This window comes from Grampus griseus (genome assembly GCF_964374135.1).
Source record: "Grampus griseus genome assembly, chromosome: 4".
Classification (NCBI taxonomy): domain Eukaryota; kingdom Metazoa; phylum Chordata; class Mammalia; order Artiodactyla; family Delphinidae; genus Grampus; species Grampus griseus.
In genome coordinates, this window is record NC_138997.1 from 100,609,957 (window position 1) to 100,633,323 (window position 23,367).

Here is a 23,367-nt window from a genome sequence, read left to right on the forward strand (position 1 = left end):
AGAAATGGGGGCTCCTGGAGTTTCAGTAGTAACTAGTCGAGTTACCTTTAGCTCATGGCTAGTGAGCAGCTGTGCTGTCTTTTGACCCCACTGATTCCAGATCTTACACCTGTCTTGGTTCTCCTTGGATACATCACCCGTGTCACATTTTTGTCAAGATCCAGCACCGCCCAAGGGGAGTCAGGGAGACCACGCTGAGTGGCTGACCTGTGAGTTACAGAAATGTGGTGATCACAAAGTACCTAACCACTGAGTCCGTTGTTTGTTGCTTCCAGGTGTGTACAGAAGGCAGACTGACCTTGGAGTTCACCTTTGATGATCTCATGAGAATAAAGACATGGCACTTTACCATTAGACAATACAGAGAGTTAGTCCCGAGAAGCATTCTTGCCATGCATGTAAGTAACTTAATTTCTATTTTACTACTTCCTTTCATCCCCTCATTTTACTCAAAAAGGAGAAGCCCCGCTTTCTCACCGTGAAAGAACTCCCAGAGTCTTCACACTTTAGGTAATTAACTCTAAATTATGAGTTTTTCCCCCAAGTTTGGTGCACTGTGAGCCTTTTAAAAAAATAATTTATTATTTTAAACTCCAAATTGAGGTTACCTCAATAAACAGTTTGTACTTTTCTTAAATTCCATGCAGTCATTATCAAGTACTGCTCTGCCTGGGCTAATAAACCTGTTATGTATAAATGGGCAAAGAAATAGAACAAAGAGTAAGAAAAACAGTTTCCAGTTTTGATTAGAACCATCCGACAAGACCTGGGGCTCACATACCTCAGATCCGTGTCCATGCCCTTCCTAACCACAGCGCTGGGAAGCAGCAGAACCCCTGGGGTCCTCTTGGTCGCATTTGCCCATAAATCACATCAAATTTATTGAGCACAAATGAGGTGCAAGGGTGGATTTGATGGCAATCTAGAGAGATTTTTAAAGGTAAGACTTGGTAGGAACTCATCAGGTCAGTCCCTTAAGAAGGAGTCACATAGCATCAAATTAAATAAATCCCTCTTCCAGAATGCGCGATGCAGCAGCTTCTGCGAAAATGCTTTGGAACAAAATCAGACTGAATGAGCCTGATTTTTAAGACCCTGTACAATGAAAAGAGAATACAGTCACGGTAGTGAGCGTTTACTGGGTGTTTGATACGCAGGGCCTGCGCTAAGCATTTTGGACACCTTATATTTAGTCCCTACAGTAACTCGAAGAGGTGAATTGTTATTACTCCTATTTCGAAGTAAGGAAATGGAGGCTCAGATAGGTTTAATAAGTTGTCCAATGCTTTTCAGCCCAAAAGGGACAAATCAAGGTTTCGATTCAGCAGGTTGTGACTCTAACACCCAGGCTGATAAGCTGTCTGTCTCCCCACTGTCCATACACAGGCTGTCTCCCCAGGCTTTTGTCCTCAACACCCTCCTCCCATCTGGTTTGTCCAATCTCTACCCTTTCCATCGACCCTGTGCTTTCTGCTGTACACTTGAGTGCTACATTCTTTTTGCCCATCCATGCCCAAGTCCTCCTCAATTTTGAAAGCCCAGTTCACATTCTCCTCTCTCCTTGAAGCAGTCTGGAATAGCCATTCTTATTAGTCTCAAAATAGACGGAGAAGCAGCAGCGTAGAGTAGTGGTCAGGAGCCTGGGACTGAGAACACGCGGGTTTGAATCCCTGTTCCTGTGTGACCTTGGGCAAGTGGCATGACATCTCTGTTCTTCCAGTCCCTCATCTATAAAATGGGTATAGTAATAGAGCCTGCCTCAGAGGACTGGTTTGAAAATTAAGAGTTAATGCACATAAGCACTTAGGCCAGTGCCTGGCACATAGTAGGACCTCTGCGAGTATTGGTGATTGGCTATCAGCAACAATGGCCATGATGAAAGCAAAAATATCCTTCCATGGGTTTATTATCGTCCCGTCTTCCAACTGCAATGTGAGCTCCTTGAGGTCGACCACAACTATTTGATGCGTCGCTACAGAACCAGCTCTTCCTGGAACCTGGAAAGGCTTCAATAAACACCAGCTCCATGTCCACAAAGGACCCCCTTTCCAGAAATTGACATGAAAAGTGACAAGCTCTGACTGTTTCTCCTGCATTTTATTTATATACACAAAGCCAGTTGGTTGTATCACTGTGAGGAAAATTAAAGTAAAAAAAAAAAGAATAAAGGTGTTGGTATAACCTAGATGGTCTCATGAATGCAGATGTGGAGACAAAGGGATGTTTACTAAGACGTCCTCTGTTTAGCAACAGTTTATAACAATTAAAAAAGAAGAAAAGACAAACAGAAAGAAAGAGCATCAACTAAGAGACACTTTACGTTGGAATCCAGAAAGAATTTTCAGTTTTTTCTGGTCAAACTGAACATTGGGGGTGGCCCACAAAACATCACATCTTTTTTTTCTGTGGCTGATACTTTGGAAAATATTATGCATACCCTTGCAGTCCTGCAGGATGAAAATTGTTGAAGACATCTATTTCTAGCCTTCGCTTAATGGGGAGGAGAGTTAGAATTTTTTAATATATGTGTATATTTCATGGTAGTTGCAAAGTTTTCACATTTAGTCCTCAGCTCCAAGCTGTTGAAAACAACACTGTCACAACACGCAGCAAAGGCCAGTCCTAAAGCATGGCTCTGCGAAATCCAGCCCACACCTTCCCTCGGGGCAGGGGGGCGGCAGTGCCAGGGACCTCGGAGGTGTCCTGGCTGGACTTAATGACCCTTCTCCTGAAGACACAGGGCCTCTCACAGAGGAGGTAAAGTCATTTCTCCCATCTGACTCAGTTTGATTCTCCCTGGCGATGGGTCTTGCACCACTGATCCAAAAGTGTCCTTAAGTGTTATATGCAAGTGTCTTCAAAATGTGAATTAAATTATCTCCAGCAGCCTGCCCCTCTGAGAAAAATTGACAAGGTGCAGATTGTATTTTTTAGCAGCTGTAGCACAGTCGAGGACTTTGTTGGTACCATCTTACAGGGCTAAAATATATGATTTTTTTCCTGTTTAGGCACAAGATCCTCAGGTCCTGGATCAGCTGTCCAAAAACATCACCAGGATGGGGCTAACAAATTTCACCCTCAACTACCTCAGGGTAAGACCAATGGGTTGATTATATTTCCTGTTGAGTTTGAATTTAGAGGTTTATATATATCTTGAGCCAAGGAATTAAAATGAGGTAATATATCACAATACGTATATCTTTTTAAATTTATTTTATTCAAGTATAGTTGATTTACAATGTTGTGTTAATTTCTACTATACAGCAAAGTGATTCAGTTATACATACATATACATTCTTTTTCATATTCTTTGCCATTATGGTTTATCACAGGAATTGAATATAGTTTCCTGTGTTATACAGTAGGACCTTGTTGTTTATCCATCCTGTATATAATAGTTTGGATCTGCTAATCCCAAACTCCCACTCCACCCCTCCCCCACCCTTGGTAACCACAAGTCTGTTCTCTATGTCTGTGAGTCTGTTTCTGTTTCGTAGAAACAAAATTCATTTATGTCATAGTTTAGATTTCACATATAAGTGATATCGTATGGTATTTGTCTTTTTCTGACTTACTTCACTTAGTATGATAATCTCTAGTTCCATCCGTGTTGCTGCAAATGACATTATTTCATTCTTTTTTATGGCTGCGTAATATTCCATTGCATGCATGGACCACATCAACATTTGCAAATGTTGATGGACATTTAGATTGTTTACTTGTCTTGACAATTGTGAATAGTAGCACAATATGTATGTCTTATACCACAGTGTGTGTGTGTGTGTGTGTGTGTGTGTGTGTGTGTGTGTGTGATCAACAGATGATTGGGTTTAATTAACAAAAAGCATCAAACCTAGACTTTGTCAGTGTTCTTCTTCTCTATGTTTGTATGACTCCTGGAATAAATTATTCACAGGCTAGCAATGTCTCTTTCATAAAATGCTTTGGCATTATGTCCCTTCTGATTGTTTCAAGTTTCCAATGTGCTTTTGTTGAGTTCACAGCCTCTGTGTCTGTACCCAGGGACCAGTCACCTATGAGGAGGCTCGGTGTGCCCTCCAGAGAGAGTCCCTTGAAGAAATTCACCTTGGTGCTATAACACAGACATTTATTTCTAAGGCTTCTTAGGGACTTTCTGTGTAACATGTAACAGATTTTCTGGTTTGGATATAAAGTGAATTTTTATTTTAAAAAAATTAAATGTTAGGCAAAACTCTCTGCCCACATAACGCTTACAGCCTCCGTATTTGGTCTAACAGGGTAACATATATCACACTGGTTTTTAGTGTGGACTGGCAGTCATCACATTGCAAGTAGAGGATATGGTTTCCTTCATAAAGCAAGCATTGTCTTCCAGAGTCAACACGAAGGCAGTGGCCACAGTCCACATTCCTTTGCCTCTGAGTTGCTGGCTTCCTTCACCACCGTGATGTAGCAGACCACTTCTCCAGGGCCCGACCCCATCATAATGTTTATGCTACTGTTTCTTTATCCTTAAGTGCAGGTTTGTGAATTTTGTTTTGTATCCTCTAAGTACAATCATGTTTGCATACATTGAAATGCTGAAATGTCCTGGCCGGACTTCCTCCTCTGTAAGTGAAGAATAATTTGGACAAATGTTTCCAAGTCATGCCCTCACCGCAATGTGCCGGGCACTGGGCAAGACGCTGAAGATTCAAAGACAAAAGTCGTTGCACCTGTTATCAAGAAACGTCCTCCTACGAGAGTCAGACCCATAAAGACAGAACGTTATATGCAAAATAGTGAATACCATGATAGAAGTTTCCAGATGAAATTATGGGAATACAAGATAGACGTCTCAGAAGAATCAGTCAGAGAAGGCTTCATAGAAGAGATAATGCCTGTGTAGTGTATGAAAGAATGAATAAAGTTAAACCAGAGAAAGGAGGAGGAAGGACATTTCCATCAGAGGGAGCAGAAGTTAGGGGATGGAATTCCAAGCAGTCTGTTGATGCTGGGACATGAAGGGAGTTGCCAGGAGAAATGGGAGAGAGAGTTAGTTGGGAGCCAGGTCTTGGAGCAATTGGCTGCCTGGGCTACTGGGCCAGGAGCCTCTGAAAAGATTAACCACGAGGATGGCAGTGTCCCCTTCTTGGGTGAGCGAGAAGAGTCTCCTTCTATTCAGTTTAGATGCCCCAGAGCCCAGTCCAGACGTGGCAAAAGCCAGAGTCAGCTTCACTTCCCACCGCCTCACCCCCAGCATGCCCGCCACTTTGGCAGCCCTGAGCCAGGGCGTTCTCCACTAAACAGCCCCCTGGTTCCTGCCCAGAGGAAAACCAGAGTCTGCCCAGGAGGGTGGATCCAGAGGGGAGTGTTCCCAGCCAAGGTAGCCGAGGCTACGTTCTCCTAAACCTCCAGGCTCTGCATTAAGAACTGCTCCCCCGTGGGGCTCCTGGCACAGTGGGAGTGGGTAGCAACGTCTGGGCAAGTGAGGGTCTGCAGTGCCATTCCAGCCACAGGAATTCAGAAGGATGCCCTACACTGCTGGGCCTTTCTTCTTGTCAGCAACCAGGAGAGATTTAGTTTAAACCATCTGAACATGCCTCTCCTTAGGCGGATCAAGAATTTCCACACTACGTACCCTCAGCTGACCTCACATAGGAATCTGGGACTTTGGAGTCTATCCTAGACTTGGTCGCTAACTCTCTGCTGAGATCTTGGACAGATCCTTTATTACATCTTTTAGCTGCGTTTAACACAGAGAAATAAAGGCTGAATTTCCCGCACCCCGCCCCCAGTTGCTCTTATTGTCATCAGTGAAACTGTGGCCTTCACCCTGGGGTCAACAAGGCCCACTGGTCCCCACATCTGCAGTTCTCTGCTTCCAGCCCACGAAGAGTGAGGATATCACACCTGCAGAGGGGGAATGACACAGGGAACCGTGTATGGTTTGGGGCAATAGAGAGTAGCGTTTCCAAGGCTACCATCTGAAGTAGCGGTAGCTGCAGGCTCTGCTATATGTACACGTCCTGATGTAGCTGGATGTCACAATGGCCCACGTGCACCAGTACCTTCCCCACAAGAGAGCTGGCACAGATGGTATAAGTAAAGTCAGTCACCCAGCTTTAAGTCCCCAAGTGGCAGAACCAGGACTTGAACTCTAGAATCTATGTGTTTCATGGCAAAACTGCTGCCTTTCTAGTAAGAAAGTAGAATGATAGTTTTTTTTTTTTAATTTTTGTATTGAAGTATAGTTGATTTACAATGTTGTGTTACTTTCAGGTGTACAGCAAAGTGATTCATATATATATGTATATGCACACATATATATTCTTTTCCAGATTCTTGTTTATAGATTATTACAAGATATTGAATATAGCTCCCTGTGATACACAGTAGGTCCTTGTTGTTTATCTATTTTATATACAATAGTGTGGATCTGTTAATCCCAAACTTCTAATTTATCCCTCCCCCCCTTCCCCTTTGGTAACCATAAGTTTGTTTTCTATGTCTGGGAATCTGTTTTGTAAATAAGTTCATTTGTACCATTTTTTTTAGATTCCACAAATAAGTGACATCCTGTGATATTTATCTTTCTGTTTGACTTACTTCACTTACTATGATGATCTCTAGGTCCATCCATGGTGCTGCAAATTGCACTATTTCATAGAATGATGATATTGGTAGGAATTGGGTCATGTCTTTCCTTCCTTGACGGGGGAGTCAGCGTCTCTCACTGGGTCCTTAACGTACTTCGCCAAAAGTAATATCAGTTCCTGGTATGGTTTAACCGGAGGATTAAGTAAGACGATCCACGTAAAGGGTTTAGCCCAGAGCCCGCGACAGCAAGTACCCAGTTAGTATTCACTGTCATATTTATTGAGCACCTGCTGGGCGTCCATCATTGTTCCTCATGCTGGAACCACTTAGAGCAGCATGGCATCTGGCTGTCTTCTCTCACCCTGGTCCTCCCAACACTACTTGATCTCCCCGGCTTGTGCATCCTGGTTCAGTGGCCGTTTGCCTTTCTTGCCTCCACTCACTCCATCACTTACTCATCTATTGATTGCTTCAGGACACTTACTGAGCCTGTTCTGTCTTCCTGGCTGTGTGCCAGGTGCTGGACCTTCATCGTGGAGACCTGGCCTTCTTCCTAGGGGGGTGCTCACAGGCTGATGGGCAAGGCCGGCTACAGCTCCAGTGAGGCGTGCTGACATGGAGGGATGTGCAAGGCCCGTGAGAGCCCAGGGAAGAACCCATGGGTTTCGGGAAGACGGTCAGGATAGAAGCCAACCTCCCATCAGCAACCCCTCCGGGCAGCTGTGAGCCCCTTGGCAAATCATGGCTGAGCAGATTCTCAAACTCAGAAGCCAAATCCAGGACACACAGGCTTCCATGAGGAGACCTGGCCTGGTCAGTGGTCGCTAAGAAGGAGAAACAAAAGTTACTTCTTCATTTCAGAAGCAGAATCTAAGATTTCCCTGGTACTCTTATTACCTACTTTTGTAAGACAGTTGAGCAGTCAGAAAAACCATTTATTTATAAAACTGCCTTAAAACCTGGAGCTCCCCCATCCTTCTGAGGAACTCAGCCTTTGTCTCAACCCTCAGAAAGTCAGGTGAAGTGTCGATTCAATAGAGTTAATGAACTTCAATAACTATGCCCAGTATCTGCAGAAGAGGTGAGACGTTTTATGTTGACAAATATTAACGCAAGGCCTTCTAAATCAGTAGAAGATTTTAAGAATCAATGTGTCCTGCTTTGGAAAGGAGGAATGGAGATTTTAAATACTCCAGACATCTGAAATTTCAATAAGCTTTGTCTTTCATGAAACGAAATTAAGCAACACAGAAGGTAAGCAATTATAATCACCTAGCTTCGCCAGAACAAGTTCATTTATTCCCAGGAAATTCCGAATCACTCTCAGGGCAGCCTGCCCTCAGGGAATGTGCAAAGCCCGCCAAGGCGGCTCCCCTGTTTGGAGGAAGGAGCCTGCGAAGCACCGCAGCAGCCCAGCTCCAGAGCTTGTGAACACAGATGATGATGCTGGTGCGCCGGACAGCACTCTGCTGGGGACTCTGGTGACCTGATGCTTTCGAAGTGACCGCAGAACAGCCGTTGTCATTTGATTTGAGTTGTCAAACTGCCTGCGTTCCCTCGGGCACATCCCAGCACATCAAGGCCGGAGGTCCACGGTGCTTGGAGGCCAATGGCTGGTTCGCTGGTCCCCGAGGAGCAGAGGCTGGAGGTGGCCGAGCAGAGATGATGCCCTGACCAGGTGTGGCCTCACTTCCTCTGGAGGCCGCCTCGGTGACCTCTGGGAGGCCAGGGCTTACTGACCGAGTGTCCCTGGGGTAGTTATCTGGGCTGGCGCTGGGGCTGGGAACGGACCTGCCGAGTGAGTGGCTGTTAGGCGTCCTGGAAACCGGGTAGTGTGTTTCACAAAACGTGTCCCCCGTCTCCTGGAGAGGGAGTCATTTCCTAACGTGGATGTGACGGTGCCCCTCAGTCAGTGCATTCTGGTGAGGGAACGAGAGAGGGGAGAAGGGGGTGGGATTTCAGGAACGTGTCCTTTACCATGTTTGCTGGACACAGCAGTAGGCCCTGCCATCCCTGGTATTCCTTGAAGAGGGCACAGGAAGGCCAGGTGCCCTTGAAGAGGCATCGGCGCAAGTCCAAGTCAATGAGACCTGCCCGTGGCGCCTCATCAGCTCCCCCCAGATCCCCTTCGTCCGTTATTCACTGTTCATTCCACAAGCATCTATAAGACACCACTCTTGTGCCAGGTCTCCGACACCCTTAAGGAGATCACTGCCTGGTAGGGGAGAAAGAAAAAAAATGTGCCGGGAGAGAAATCTGTCCAGGTACAGAGACGCACATAATGCTAGCTAACATCACTGAGCACTTCCTGTGTGCCAGGTATGCAGCTGTGCTCTTTGCCGGGAGTCTTTTTTTAATACAACAACCTTACAGGACTCCTGTTAGTCCTGTTTTGCAGATGGGGAAACTGAGGCACAGGGAGGTAACTTCCCAAAGTCACAGAGCTGGTGAGTGGCAGAGAAGGGATTTAAAGCCACGGTCTGACTCCAGGTACAAAGGATGGAGGAGTTGTTGGACGGCGGGTGTGGAAGGTATAAGTCTTCAAGGAGGAACTGGCCCTTGAATTGATTCTGAAAGATGAGCAGATGGTCCCAGACAGACAAGACAGAGGGTCAGCCATGAGCAGTGTCAGAGAAGGATGCAGAAATCTGGGGGTGCTGGGGGAACACTAGACAGTTCCACATGGCTGGAATGTAACTTTTAAGTTTGTTTAAGGAGTTTGGGTCCAAAACGTACAGCTTAGCTGAGTGGTATAGTTCTAGAGAAAGTTTTGTCCTGGAAAGAGCATGGCATGGTCCAGGGAAGCATCTCATGCTGAGTCCTGGCCTAAGAGGTCAGACAAACAAGAGGATGTGTCAGAGGACAGCCACTTGCTAGCTTTGTGACCCTGGGAAAGTTACTTGACCTTTCTGAGCCTGTGTCCTTATCTGGGAAATGGGATGTAACACCACCCTCGCTGGATTCCAGTGAGATAAATTCACGTGGAGCTCCCTTCTCTCTGCCAGGTGCACTCTCGTAAGGGTCTCTGGTCCTTTCTCCTGGGTAGAGTCCAGGCTTTTAGGTCTCTGGTCCTACCTCTTGGGTGGAATCAAGTCATTCACTAGATTCCGCTGTATTCAGAGTTATAAGGAGAGCTCTCGTGGGTCAGCACACCCAGGAGTCTCATCCTTCTTTAATTCTCGACTTTCATTTCATCAGAGTGAAAGCCCTTTCTAACTCAGGGTTTGAACTTGCCATCTTTTCCAGTTTCTCATATGCAGCTCTTATATGTGAATGTTTACTGTATGCAGAAACTGTTTTCTTTAACTAGGTTTAAAGAATAAGACTTTAAAATTGAAAACGAATTGACATCTGTTCCATTTCCTATCCCATAGAAAGAATGAGGGTTGGTAATGCAGAAACCCTGTCGGTAAGCATTTAAAGGAAACCTCTGGCTTGGCCATGAATGGAATGCGCCGTTTTCATTCATCTCCCATCAACAGTAGAGTGGACAATCCTTGCCCACCGGATACTGTAGGGACAGCACTTCTTTATACCTTGAAGGTTTGGGGTAGTTTGGCTTTGCTTTTAAATTTTAAGTCAATCGTCTAACCAAGAGACTTTTGGGGTGGCATCTACTATGTTCCAGGCTCAAAAGGGCCAGGGCCAGGGTGTTTATAAGAATGGATAAGGCACATTCCCTTTTGCGGGGAGTTGAAGACACTGTTATAAGTCGGTCTGCTTCCAGTTCACATCCTTGTTGGTCTCAGCAGATGACTTAACTTGGACTTATTTACATTTTCTAGTGCCCTCGTCAAGTGCTCTGCTTCTGACTTTGGCACTCTAGGCCCTCCGTGACGGGGCCCCTGCTGCTTCCCGGCCTCGTCCCACATCCCTTCCCCATCTCACATATCATCCTGTAGCCACGCAAACCGCCTGCATTTCCCCGAACTCGTCATGCCGTGTTGCTTCCATGCCTTGGAACAGTATGGCTCACTGCCTGCAACACTGTTCGTACCCTTCCCTTCCATCCAGTTTTCCCAGGCTAGCTTCTCCTCATCCTGCAGGACTCATCGGCCATCACCTTCGCTGAGAATCTCTCTCCGACTCTCAGCGGGAGCAGCTGCCCCTCCCCTGTGCCCCTGGTTCTTTGCACACAGGATCTCCTGCTTACTTCTTGGTAGGTCCTGCATAAGAATTGTCACTCCATGCATCTGTCTCCTGTGCTAGTCTCAGAGCAACATAAGGTCAGATTATCTCGTATTTCTAGGGCCTCACAAGGTCTAGATCACGATAAGCACCCAGTAAATGCCTCTTGAATGGATGGTTGCTGGATGGGAGCTTGGTAAATGGAAGACTAGGTTTTGAATGACATACACACACCAAAAGTAATAGAACTCGGATGAATTCACCTGCCCTACAGTATTTAAAAAAAAAAAATGTGTGATTCATTTTCAAAGTCACTACCTAGAACTTCACCATGAAATCTAAAGGGAAGTAGAGTTGAATGCATCAAGGAAATGAAAGAAACATGGCATGGGGCCTCCAGATTGCTCTAGTGTGCAAAATTCCCACTTAAAATACTCAGACTTCCCAATGTCAAATTTTTATTCTAATACCACTACTTCTACTTGCTCTGAATCAGCATTTAATTTTTACTCTAAGTGCCATTATGCCCTTCTCATTGTTTTGGAAATGTGTTCTTTCAGATCTCGAGGACATCTTTTTTTTTTTTTTTTTTGCGGTACGCGGGCCTCTCACTGTTGTGGCCTCTCCCGTTGCGGAGTACAGGCTCCGGACGCACAGGCTCAGCAGCCATGGCTCACAGGCCCAGCCGCTCTGCGGTACGTGGGATCCTCCCAGACCGGGGCACGAACCCGCGTCCCCTGCATCGGAAGGCGGACTCGCAACCACTGCGCCACCAGGGAAGCCCGACACATTTCTTAATGGGAGATTATTTTTGCCTATTTTCTTTGGCCAGCTTTTCCTGATGCTTGGATACACAAACTTTTTTTAAGCATTATGTTTAACGCAACTTTAAAACATCTTTATTATCCTGTATCCCCGCCAAAAGATATTTTCTTTGTGTTTCCTCTTACTCTTTCTCCATCTAATATGCATAATTTCTGCATAAATGTAATCAGTATACATACAATTTCTTAATGTTATTTGGTAAACACTTTTGCGTGTTTCTACATAGTTATCATATCAGGCATTTATCATTTATCACCCTGCAAATATTCCAGGGTGGGGCTAACCAAAACGTTTCTCTAAATGTCGAGCGCTGAAGTCCTATTCAAGTTGTTGCTGTCATTAATACCATTCCTCTAAGTACCCTTGCCGTGTCCTGCTCTCAGTGGTGTTCTCTGCAGAGGCGGAGCTGTGGAGGCCATGTGGGTAAGAAAAGCTAACGTGCTTCAGATTCAGAGAAATGTGGGTTCAGATGCTAACCCCCCTACGACCCATAACAGCCTTGAACCAGTCGTTTAAATTCTCTGAACCCCACTTTCTTCATCTGAATATCAGGAAGAATAATGTCTCACAGGTTGGCACACATTACATTTTATAAGATTAGATGAGTTACAAGGTGAAAGAGCCCGGCACACAGGAGGAAAATAATAAACACTAGTCCCCTCCTGTGCTGTCTAGAGCAGTGGATCAGGGCTCCAATTGCACGTTTGCCACTTTCTCCTTCTATGATATTGATTAATAACTGCCTTAATTTCTTGGAGCCCCAGTTTTCTCACGCATGAGTGATTACGTACATTGTGAATCACAAGAACTGAATCGCAGTCGAGGGTTAAAACGATCATGCGTGCGAAGAGCACATGTAACTTGAAATGACTCCACCAGGAAGCCAAGTAAGTCTCATTCCGTTATCACTCCTGTACATCGGTCATGGCCTTGAATCCTACACTGAGATTCTGAAGCCAGATGATAGATCAGAAAAGAGGAGAAGTGATAAATGAATGACATGTGCCAAGGAGGGTGGCAGGAGGGAGTCTGAGGCATGTGCCGTGTATTTGGAGCCCCTTTTCCAATACAAAGTATAATCCTTGTCACTGGGTGTTTTCAATACGATTTATAACCTTTTGTTGTGATTGTTAGATAAATCTACCCCTTCAAACAAGCAGTGTCCTCAACTGGGAGTGAAAGCCCTGAGTTTTCACGGGAATGTTTTTTGATCCTGTACCTTTAATTTCCCAACCGAATGGAAATTTTTGTTGTTGTGATTGTTACATTCTAAAGAACATTGGTCCTTGCATGTAGCTTCTACAGGTAGCAAAAGAGTACTGTCCAATGTCTGGAAGAACTGAGCAATTAGCTTTGGAAAATGACCCTCAACAGAATGACATGACATGACCTCTTGGAGTGGCCGTGGCTGGAGTGAGTGTTTGGAATCCTGCCAAGGTGTTTTTTGTTTGTTTTTTATTTTTATGAGGCTTGACTGCCAGCAGGATATTTTCCTTGGTTTTATGACACGAGAAAGGATTACAGTCCAATCCCTTTTCCTATCTAAATGCCAAGCCAAACCCGAGGATGGAACAGGATCCTCGCTCAGAGATTGAGATGAACCAGCGCTACTGGTAGTCACCGTAATTATGGGCTGGCACCTGAGCAGACCGCTGACGGTTCACGCAGGCAGACCAGCAGCACACTCTTACTAAACACTGAAGTTGGCGGCGGGGAAAGAACCATCCCAGCAAACCTCTGGGGCTTTCCACAGGGCCTTCATGGTATGAACCCTCAAAAGGCCCACAGCCTAAAACGTGCTATTTACTCTGTGGTCCTTGGATCACTGCAGATTTGCAAACTGTTTGGTACCAGTTTGTGATAAGTCCAGAAAACGAGAATTAAAAACTTTAAAACTACTATAACAGTCGGACATTGCCAGGACATCCAAGTTCATGCAGTGGACTCAACCCACTGACCGGGCTATAGAGCAGTTCAGGTGTGATTCAACTCCCGTGCTGCGTGGCCACTAGTCAAGTGTTGGGAGCACACGTGACCCATCGCTGGACAAGCGCTGGCTTAGAACACTCATGATGAATCGTATTCAGAGACCGTTCAGAGCCACCATGACCATCATAACACCATTAGCTAGCCAGGAACTTCTCTGTTTCTCAATAAAAGGATGAGACAGGAATTATTATCCACATTTTACAGATAAAAATCAGTCAGTGCCTGAGGTTGCGAAGCTGGTCCTGGCAGCAGTGCTTCCAGGGCTCAGGCCTGCCTGTTCCCCAAGCCCCCTGCACACCCAGTCTTGGTGAGGACAGGCTCCTTGGCCTGGGCCTGCAGGAGAGCTGGTGCTTTAAGAGTGAGGGATTTGGCCTCCGAAACAAAGCTGTCCCACCTCATGCTGACTTTTCCACTCCTCCTGCCGTTGGAGAAAGGCTCCATCTGAGTGAAGGCAAAGAAAGGCCTTCTGAGCCATGAGAACAGTGCACACATAGAATGAGCAAAACCTGGAACACCCAAAGGGAACTTTTCATTGCATTTGGAGATGGAAAAGCAGTACACGTGACCACATGATAAGGGAATTAAAGCAGTTAACTCTTAAAGAAGTAAAAAAACCGTAACATAGAGACAGCCCAGTGTCCAGAAAACAAGTGATTTCTAAAGTCAAGCCAAAAGAAACGGCTATCAGAACATTAAAAGAAAAAACTATACACACACACACACACACAAACAGTATTTTTAAAGAGCAGTCCTAACTGAAAACAATTTCAGAGCCACCCATGTTTCTAAAATTCTTGGCCTTAAAGGTACAAATAGGGCTAGGATTAAAGAAAGTAATTTCCCAGTCTCGGCACTAGAGAAAGAGAAAGAAATTGTTGTTTAACAAGACACTGAAAATCAGGGGAGATGGGAAGGTGGGAAATGGCAGTCTGGGGGGGAAATGGCTGAGGGATTGCAAAATGAAGTGCAGGACGGAGCCCAGAATTAACGGTCCTGAGAAACAGCCTTCCTAATTGTCTAGAATGGGTAAAAAATGTATGTCAGGAAAATTCGGGGCAGGGGGCAAGGGGAGAGCTGTTTGAATTTATTTTAATTTAAGAGCACAGGCAGGGAAGTAGCCTGAAACGTGAAAAGGGGCTAGTAGGTTTCACTGTGTAGCGATGGGGCTCGAGACCTTTCTCTGTGCCCGGTCTCTGTTGTTCTCTAACTTTGCCTGGGCACCACCTCAGTGCCCACAGAAAACTCACATTCCTCAGAGATAGCAACTGTTATTAGATGGCATGACCTCATCATTTGTCCCCAGCAGAGTTCAAGGAGCAGAGTAGGTAGAAAAGAAACAAACTTGTGAAAGGGGGGAAGACAGATGAGGTTAAACTCTTCTGTCCTGATCTTCATAAATCCGCTTGGGAGCGGCTGGAAATGTGAACCATAATTAAGAGAAAACAAATAAATTTTAAAGTATCCACCATGCCCCTCCCAAAGAAGAGAGGGCAGTGAACTGAGATTGTTGAGTACCTACTATGGGCAAGACACAAACTTGGCTTTATTTAATCCTCACAACTGGTTTGGGAGGTAGGTGTTCATGGCCTCATTTTATAGAAGGAACAGATTCATTGCAGTTCCGGGGCTCATCTAAGGTCATTCAGTGGGTAAATCGCCAGGCTGGATGGGATCCCATGTTGACCTGGTGCCCTGCCCACAGTCATGCTACAGAAATGTCACCTCCTAACAAGAGCTGGGTTGAAGATTAGGTCAGTCATTTCCACTGAGATGACCAGGCTGTTTTGCCAAATTGTCAACAGAAGATTATCAACAGACAATTGTCAACAGATGCCATGGATGGAGAGCACAGGACACTTAAGCACAGGGAGGCCATTGGCCTGCAAGGCCTTATGGGATCTGACCTCCTCAGCTTCATCTCATCGCAAGCTCCAGTGCCCTGGCCTGATTTTTGCTTTCCAACCTATTAACTTCCTCTCCAGGGCCCCTCTACTTGCTCTATCATATCATTTATCTAGCTACAGAATCTTGGGCAATTTTCTATCCTTTCTGTGCCTCAATTTCATCAACAAAATGGTGATAATAATAGTCCCTTACCTCAATGGGTCATTGAGAGGATTAAATAAAATGGTACTGGTGGTTACAATAAAGCCTGGAATGTAGTAAGTCCTCAGTAAATAACATCATCATCGTCGTTGTTGTCATCATTCCCACTGCCTGGGATACTCTGCTACAAGGCTGTCTTACCTGATCAGCCAGTTTAAAGTGGGCTCCCCACCTCAGTTACTTTCTGTTGCCTCCTTACCTGGCTTATTTTCCTTGTAGCATTTTTCATCAGTTGAGTCGTCCTACCTAATCTTCAGGTTTATCCTTTGGTTGTTTCCCTGTCTCATGCCTGTCAATGGAATGCAGGTGTTTTGAAAGCGGGAATCTTGATTCTTCTTGCCTGAATAGAGAACCAATAATTTTAAGCCTACTCAACTTGAGATGTGCTCCTTGATAAGCTGGAAATTTTAAAGAGCAAACCATTTATAAAATCCCAATTCCAAGTGTTGCCTTGGAATAGGGAGGACACTTACGTGAAGGCTATTAACCATCCTTGACACCATAGACTGAGCGCCTGTAGCACTTTCCTCTAAGGATTTGATGTTCTTATTTGCAGTTATAAACAACCCTGTCGATGAGGGGAGGGGAGGGATGTCATTAACTTTATTTGATAAATGGTCCTCATCTATAAAACAAGGGAGATAAGCATGACTTCTAAGGACTTCTAGTCAAGTATTCTAAAAAGAAGGAATACAAAATAGAAATATTAACAAATACCACAAATAAAGTATTGATAAATCCCATGCTAGAAATGAGGAAACTAAACCCAAGAGGTTCAATCAAGGCTGACCCAAATTCAAGGCTACCTGCCTATTAATATAGGATAGTTTCTGGCTTTCTTTTTGTCTCCATTTGAAGGACTCGTTCACATCCATTCAATTCACAAATGTTTACTGAGCACCTACTGTATACCTGGGTCTAATCTGGTCCCATTCAATCTATAAACCTTTACTGAGCACTTACTGTATGCTTGGGTCTATTCTGGTCCCATTCAGTCTACAAATGTTTACTGAGCCCCTATTGTATGCCTGGGTCTACTCTGGTCTCTAGCCAGCAGATTCCCTATTTGACACTAAATTTTTCTGTGCATGAGAATCTCATGTATGTTTCTCCTGGTTTCTTTAAAACTTTTCCTAGGCCAATCATAATATAAGACTGGAGGTCTGCCTGAGAAGGCAGCTAATTTTTCCCCCCTTTCTTGCCTGTTTCCCAAGCTTTGTGAAACAAGGTAGGGATGAAGTGATGCCTTTTCAGTTCAATACTGCCATAGATCATCATGGAGACTTTTGACACAAGAGCAGAGCTGAACTCCAGAAACTTCACAATGTGGCTTTTATAGAAAAAGTATCTGTAGTCTTAGGAATTGATCAAAGAAGCTGTTTTCCTTCCTTCCTTTGTCAATGTCCCTCTTGGGTTCTGCCTATGCTTTACCTACAGAAGGCATTTGTGGTCATCTATTCATATTCTTGAAACGTTTTACCATGAGGGGGAAACTTAAGCGGAAAAATCAAAGTTTTTTATGTTAATTAACAGAATTTACAAGCATATGCAAAATGGTGGCAACCCTACAATTTACCCATAACTTCTGAGCTTTGGGACTCTTGGTATCTCACTCACAGATGGGAGGTGGAAAGGACAAGTGCTTGCTTTGGAGAGATGTGGACCGTATAGTCTTACCATTGAACAGGGGCCATGCCCTGGCAGTGGGTCTTGGCCTTTGTCAATTCCCTCAACACCAGTTGTGTTGCATTGGTTAGCACTAGCTTGCAAAGCAGAAACAGTTCCCCTTTTGTAAAATGGGGTGGGTGTTGTGATAACACCTTCAAAGTTTAAAGAATGTGTGAGGCCACTTATACTAAAATGCTTTGTAAGCTGTAAGGGTCTTTTGCAAAACAGGTATCCCTCACTCACTATTCAAACCTTCAATGTCCAAACTCTTGTATTCCTAATTCAGGATTAAATGAGTTTTGGAAAAAAAAAAGGTTAAATAAATTTTTCCTTATCCAATTCAAGCTACTTGCTATCCAAAACTCAGGAACCAAATTGATTCATGTAGTTCAGTATCCCCATTATTCCAACTCATTCTCTGAATTCTCACTCTCCAAATTTGGAAACCAGGTAGGTTTGGATGGCAAGGAATAATTAAACAAACGGCCACCATTATTCTCACTATCGAGTACAGTCTTAATTTACACAGAAGAAAGTAATTTGGGATTGAATTGTATGAAATTGCTCTTTTTGCAGGTCAAACCCTGTTAAATATTGCCTATTTCATATGGTTCATTCTAATATTTAGGGACAGGGACCCCCATATCCAAGATAGACAATCACTTGACTTCATGATTTTTCCATTTTCCACCATCATCATCCAATTCCTGTTTACTGTCATAATAGCAAACATGAGAGCCATTTATTGCCTGGTGACGTTGTGCCAGGCACTGCAAGTCATTTAATTAACCCTCATTACCTCATTAAAAACAATTATATTTTGAATAGATAACTTATTCATATATTGCAAAATTCAAAAACTGTAAAAATCTTTAAAATATATACCTTTTACACCTAGTTTCAACCTCTTAGTTCTCCTTCGTACAGGCAGCCAGGTTTGCCAGTTTCTTGCATTTTATTCCTATGATATTCTATAAGCATATACTGCTTTAAACACACACACACACACACACACACATACACGTGTGTGCAAATGCTAATATACTATTCATACGGTTCACAGTGTTGAGCAGTGACACTCTTTAGAAAAACAGCAGAGATATATGCTAAAGAGGTATATCACTCTTTAGAGATATATCATAATTTATTTTATAAGTGCTTTATTGATGGACATTTAGGTTGTTTCTAATCCTTTTCTATCATTAACAATGATGTGCAAGTATCTTCTCGTATTTGATTTTATACAGCAGCACCTAAAAGACTAAATTCGTAGGAGAAATTCCTGGAAGTAAAATTGCCAGGTCCAAAGACACATACATTGTAATTTTGATAGATATTGTCAAGCTGTTCAACATAGAGGTTGTACCAAGTTTCCTTTTCCCCAGCAGCACATAAAATGAATATTTTCCACACATTTCAACAACTGAAGATTATCAAGTTTTTCTATTTTCCAATATTATAGGTGAAAAATGGCATCTCATTTTCATTGTAATATGCCTTTCTCTTATTACAAAAGAGATTTATTATCTTCTCATATGCTTAAGAGTCATTTGTATTTCCTTTCTTGTGAATTATTTGTTCATATAATTTACCCATTTTTCTTTTGGCTTGTTCTTTTCTTATATTTGAAAGAAGCACACACTTTGTTGTGATATATAGTTTGTGGGGGTTTTTTAACTTTCTATACGTTGGTTTATCCTTGATTTGGTTGTGTTTTTTATGGTTTTTTTTTTTGTTTGGGGGGGTTTTGTGTGTGTGTGTGTGTGTATGTGTTAGGTGGAGCAGTATTTCCCCTATGTCTCCAGTTTTGTGTTTTGTATTTAGTATTAGCCCTCTTTGAGCTAATAATAATAAAATATATTTTTCTATGCTCTCTAATGCCACTTTTAAAAGTTGGGGAACTTTTTATGTTTAAATAATTGATCCACATGGAATTTGGGGGGTAAAAATGTGAAGCCCCCATTTAATTACTCAGTTGTCCAAACACACTTCATTGATTAATGCATATTGTCCCCACCAATTTGAAACACCAGTTTAGCATATTCTGCTCTGCCGTACCTATTTGAGTCCATTTCTGGACTGTTAACTTGTCTTTATATTCTTTATCCAACACCACACTTTAAAAATTACTTTTGCTTTACAGTATACTTTAGCACCTAGTAGAATTAAGATAGTATCATCATTCTTCTTTATAGAATTCTTAAATCTTTATTTTTTCATATAAACTTTAGAATTAGATTATCTAATTTAAAAATAAATTTACTAGTATTCTATTGGAATCCTATTAAATTTACTAATTAACAATAGGGGAATTACTATCATTATGATCTTTGGTCTTTCTATCCATAATTTTGGACAGCCTTTCCAATATTAAGGTCCTTTTTGTGCCCCTTGGTAATGTTTTGAGGTTTTTCTTTGTATGTATATATTGTATGTCCATATGTATGTGCATTTTGTATACAGATACAGATATGTATCTTCCATTTCTTGATAACTTTGCACCTACATCATCTGTATTTTGTTCATTATCACAAATATGATCTTTTATTCATTTTATAGTTTAATTGGTTTACTTGTATTTATAAAAGTTATTGATTTCTTTATATTACTTTTATTCCCAGGCATCATATATAATCTTCTTAATATTTATAACAGCTTTTTTTTTTTTTTTAGTGTATCCTCTTTGGCGTTCCAGCTAAGTTACATCATTTGTAAATGATGACTATTTTACGAAGTCTTTTCCAATTTTTATGTTTTCTTTCTTTCTTTTCTCTAATTATATTGGCTAGTACCATCAGAAAAGTGTTAAATAATAGTGAGGATAATTAACATCCTTATCTTGTGTCTGACTTTAATGGGAATGCGTTTAGATATTTTCATTAAGCAGGATGATGGCTTATGATTTGAGATAGATATATTTCTCATATTAAGGTAATATCTCTCTATTCTTATTTTATTAAGAGCTATTAAAAGAAAAAATGGATATTGAATTTTATCCAATGTATTTATAGTGTCCAAGCAGTTGGTATTATTTTTCTCTTTTTATTATTATGATTAGGTATATTAATAAAAATAATTGGTGCTTATTTGGTGCAATTACTGTCCAAAGCAGTATTCCAAGTTCTTTACATGTATCAACTCATTTCACCCTTACCCAATCTAGAACTCAGTATTATTAGTATTTTCACTCTAAAGTTAAAAAAACTCACATTCACAGAGGTTAAGTAACTTGAACAAGATGAGACAACCAGTAAGTGGCAGAGCTGAGAGTGGACTCATGTCGATTCCTTGTGTGTAAACACTATGCAAAGTTTTATTTTGATAGGTTTCTTACTAAATCATCATTTCATTCTTGGGACAAATCCCACTTGTTCAATATGTATCCTCCTTTTATTGGGTCACAGATTCCATTTGCTAATATTTATTTACAATTTCTGCATCAGTCTTAAAAAAATTCAGTTAAAATTCTCTTTTATATGATGTTTTTGGCTGTGCTGAGTTTTATTGGTATCCTGGCCTCATGAATGTTCTGCAAATATTTCTCTTTGTTTTCTTCTTCCAGGATAATTTAAATGGCATTGAAGTTACTTGCCTTTTAAAGGTATTGCAGAAGTCCCCTATGAAACTACCTTGGCCTAATTCCCCTATGAAACCATCTGGGCTTGGGGTGTTTTTTTGTTTTTGTTTTGGAGCAGGGCTTTCTGATACGTTTTAAATTTGTTCTAGATAATTGGTCTATTTAGTTGGTCCTGACTTCAATACAGTTTAACATATGGGAATAATATACATTGAATGAATAAAACTTATGAATGTAAAATTATAATCACAGTAAGGTCTAGAAAAGAAAAAAGGAGCACATGTCACAAGAGAGAAAGTAAAAGTCATAAGGGATGGAGATGGAAGGTGGGTAGAGGGGAAACTCTCCCAAAATGAATAAAGACCCTGTGTGGGCAGGGAGCTTTTATATATTCAAGGGACTAAAAGAAGTTTAATGTAGCTGGAACCCAAACAGCAAGAGGGGGAGCATGGTTCAAACTGAGGCTGGAGACACGAGCTGGGCCCCTAGATAGTTAAAAACTTTACCCTAAATCATTGCAAATCTGTTGAAGGTGAAGAACATAGAGAAGTGTGTGTATCTGAAAGATTTGAGGATAGAAAAATTAGTACATTTTGGTGATTAGGTAGGATAAGAAGTGTGAGGAAGAAGGAGGTATCAACTATCTGTCTAGTTTTCAGAACAGGCTGGTTGCTGGTTCCCTTCACTGAGTAGGGATTGGAAGAAGATTTTGTGGAGGGTAGGTGTGGAGGGTTTGGGTGTGGGGAGACACTGAGCTGTTTTTTTTTGTTTGTATGTTTGTTATTTGATATGTTGGGTTGGAAGGCATTTGAGACGTGTAGATTGTCACAAGGTGATTGGATATAAGCTGTGAGTCTTCTGAATATCTGACTACCTGGTAATTAAAACCTTGAAGATCATTGTGAAGGATGAAGCCCAGGAAGAAAGAAGAAAGGGAAGACAAGATGTTAATTCTTGGACAATTCCATCAATTGAGCATTTGATCTATTTTGCTACCCATTGAGATTCCTTGTCAGGGATTCTGTAAATTCTAAAAGGAAGAATGTGGAGAGCTTCCAAAAGAACATCCCTGACTTGGGGTCTTCAGGGAATCCGTAGATGTCTCTTCTTAAGGAGATATTTGGTGTCCAATGTCAGGTCTAAAGTAATGTGACTGCCTTCTAGTTTTTCTGTTGTGCTGTTTTAGAATCTCTGAGCGAATGTGTTTAAATGATTTTAATAACACTGTGCTTTGTAATTCGGTACATGCACCCAAAGATCCTCTTGAAACCTAACATATAAGTTTTTAATACAAAAATGTTCTAATGTTCAGAGGCACACGTAGAAGCCAGTGCCTGGAATCCTGAGGGAGATTTGTCTGCTTATTAAAATTCTGTAAATTCTTTATGGAAAAGAAGTGTTTCCACAGTTTTAATATGACTCTCTGGAATAATCTCTGGATATGATAATATTAACACATAGAGTTACTTTTAAAAAATCTATTTGGGGCTTCCCTGGTGGCGCAGTGGTTGAGAGTCCGCCTGCCGATGCAGGGGACGTGGGTTCGTGCCCCGGTCCGGGAGGATCCCACGTGCCACGGAGCGGCTGGGCCCGTGAGCCGTGGCCGCTGGGCCTGCGCGTCCGGAGCCTGTGCTCCTCAATGGGAGAGGCCATAGCGGTGAGAGGCCCGCATACCGCAAAAAAAAAAAAAATCTATTTGATAAAGGTTAACTTTGGTTTTCTGGACATAGAGTTTTCTAGAAAACTCTAGAATCTGCTTTCCCCAAATCTGAGTCTAAGGAATGTTCTTATGTTATTTCTTCTTTCTTAAAAATATTTGGTACACTTACTTCACTAAGCATAGCTATAAATTGGTAAGGAGATTGCCTCATTTAAATAAAAGTAGTTATAACAATATTTTCAATAACTATATTTACATGTAGTTGACTCAACTTTTAACTACATATGTTTACTAAGGTTTTTCTTATTAGAGGTCTTTCACCCCTCTGAAAACTATTATTTCCTTATTAATTTCCCAGTGGCTTTAGGCAATTTCTAGCTGTGGCAATGACTTTGTGAATAAACGGTCTTTATTGTCTATGGTTTTATGATAGAGAAAAATTCCTTGATATACTTAAAATGCTGATTATTAGATGAAGTTAAAGGAATAGTCATTAACTTTGATAATACACAAAACAACCTCTTATTTCCACTATATTCCAAAGCCTGGGGATTATAAAAATGAAGATGTGTTGCTGCTCTCACCAAGCTTAGCAGTGATGACCAAAATATCCTGAGCACTTACTACGTGCTGGGCATTCGCTGACTCTTGTAGCAGATGTTTTAGGACGCCTGCTAGGTGCCAGGCAGGGTGCTGCTAGAATTCCAAGGACGAGCAGGAACAGTTGCATTCATGCTCTCGTATGCTTATGGTGGGGTGGAGAGACATTTACTAAATAATCTCACACAAATGTGTGTGTATTTCTTTTTTTATTGAAGTATGGTTGATGTACTATGTTGTGTTAATTTCTGCT

At 42.2% G+C, this 23,367-nt stretch overlaps 1 protein-coding gene across 7 annotated transcripts in view; it reads left to right on the plus strand.

The window, feature by feature from the left end:
- LDB2 (LIM domain binding 2) overlaps nucleotides 1-23,367 on the plus strand; it is a 378,219-nt gene that overhangs the window by 303,890 nt on the left and 50,962 nt on the right. For all 7 annotated transcript variants that reach the window (XM_082653020.1, XM_082653022.1, XM_082653021.1 and 4 more), the window contains exons 4-5: nucleotides 276-398; nucleotides 3,009-3,092. In XM_082653020.1, coding sequence (XP_082509146.1) covers nucleotides 276-398; nucleotides 3,009-3,092 — 207 coding nt within the window. The remainder of the gene's footprint in view (nucleotides 1-275; nucleotides 399-3,008; nucleotides 3,093-23,367) is intronic.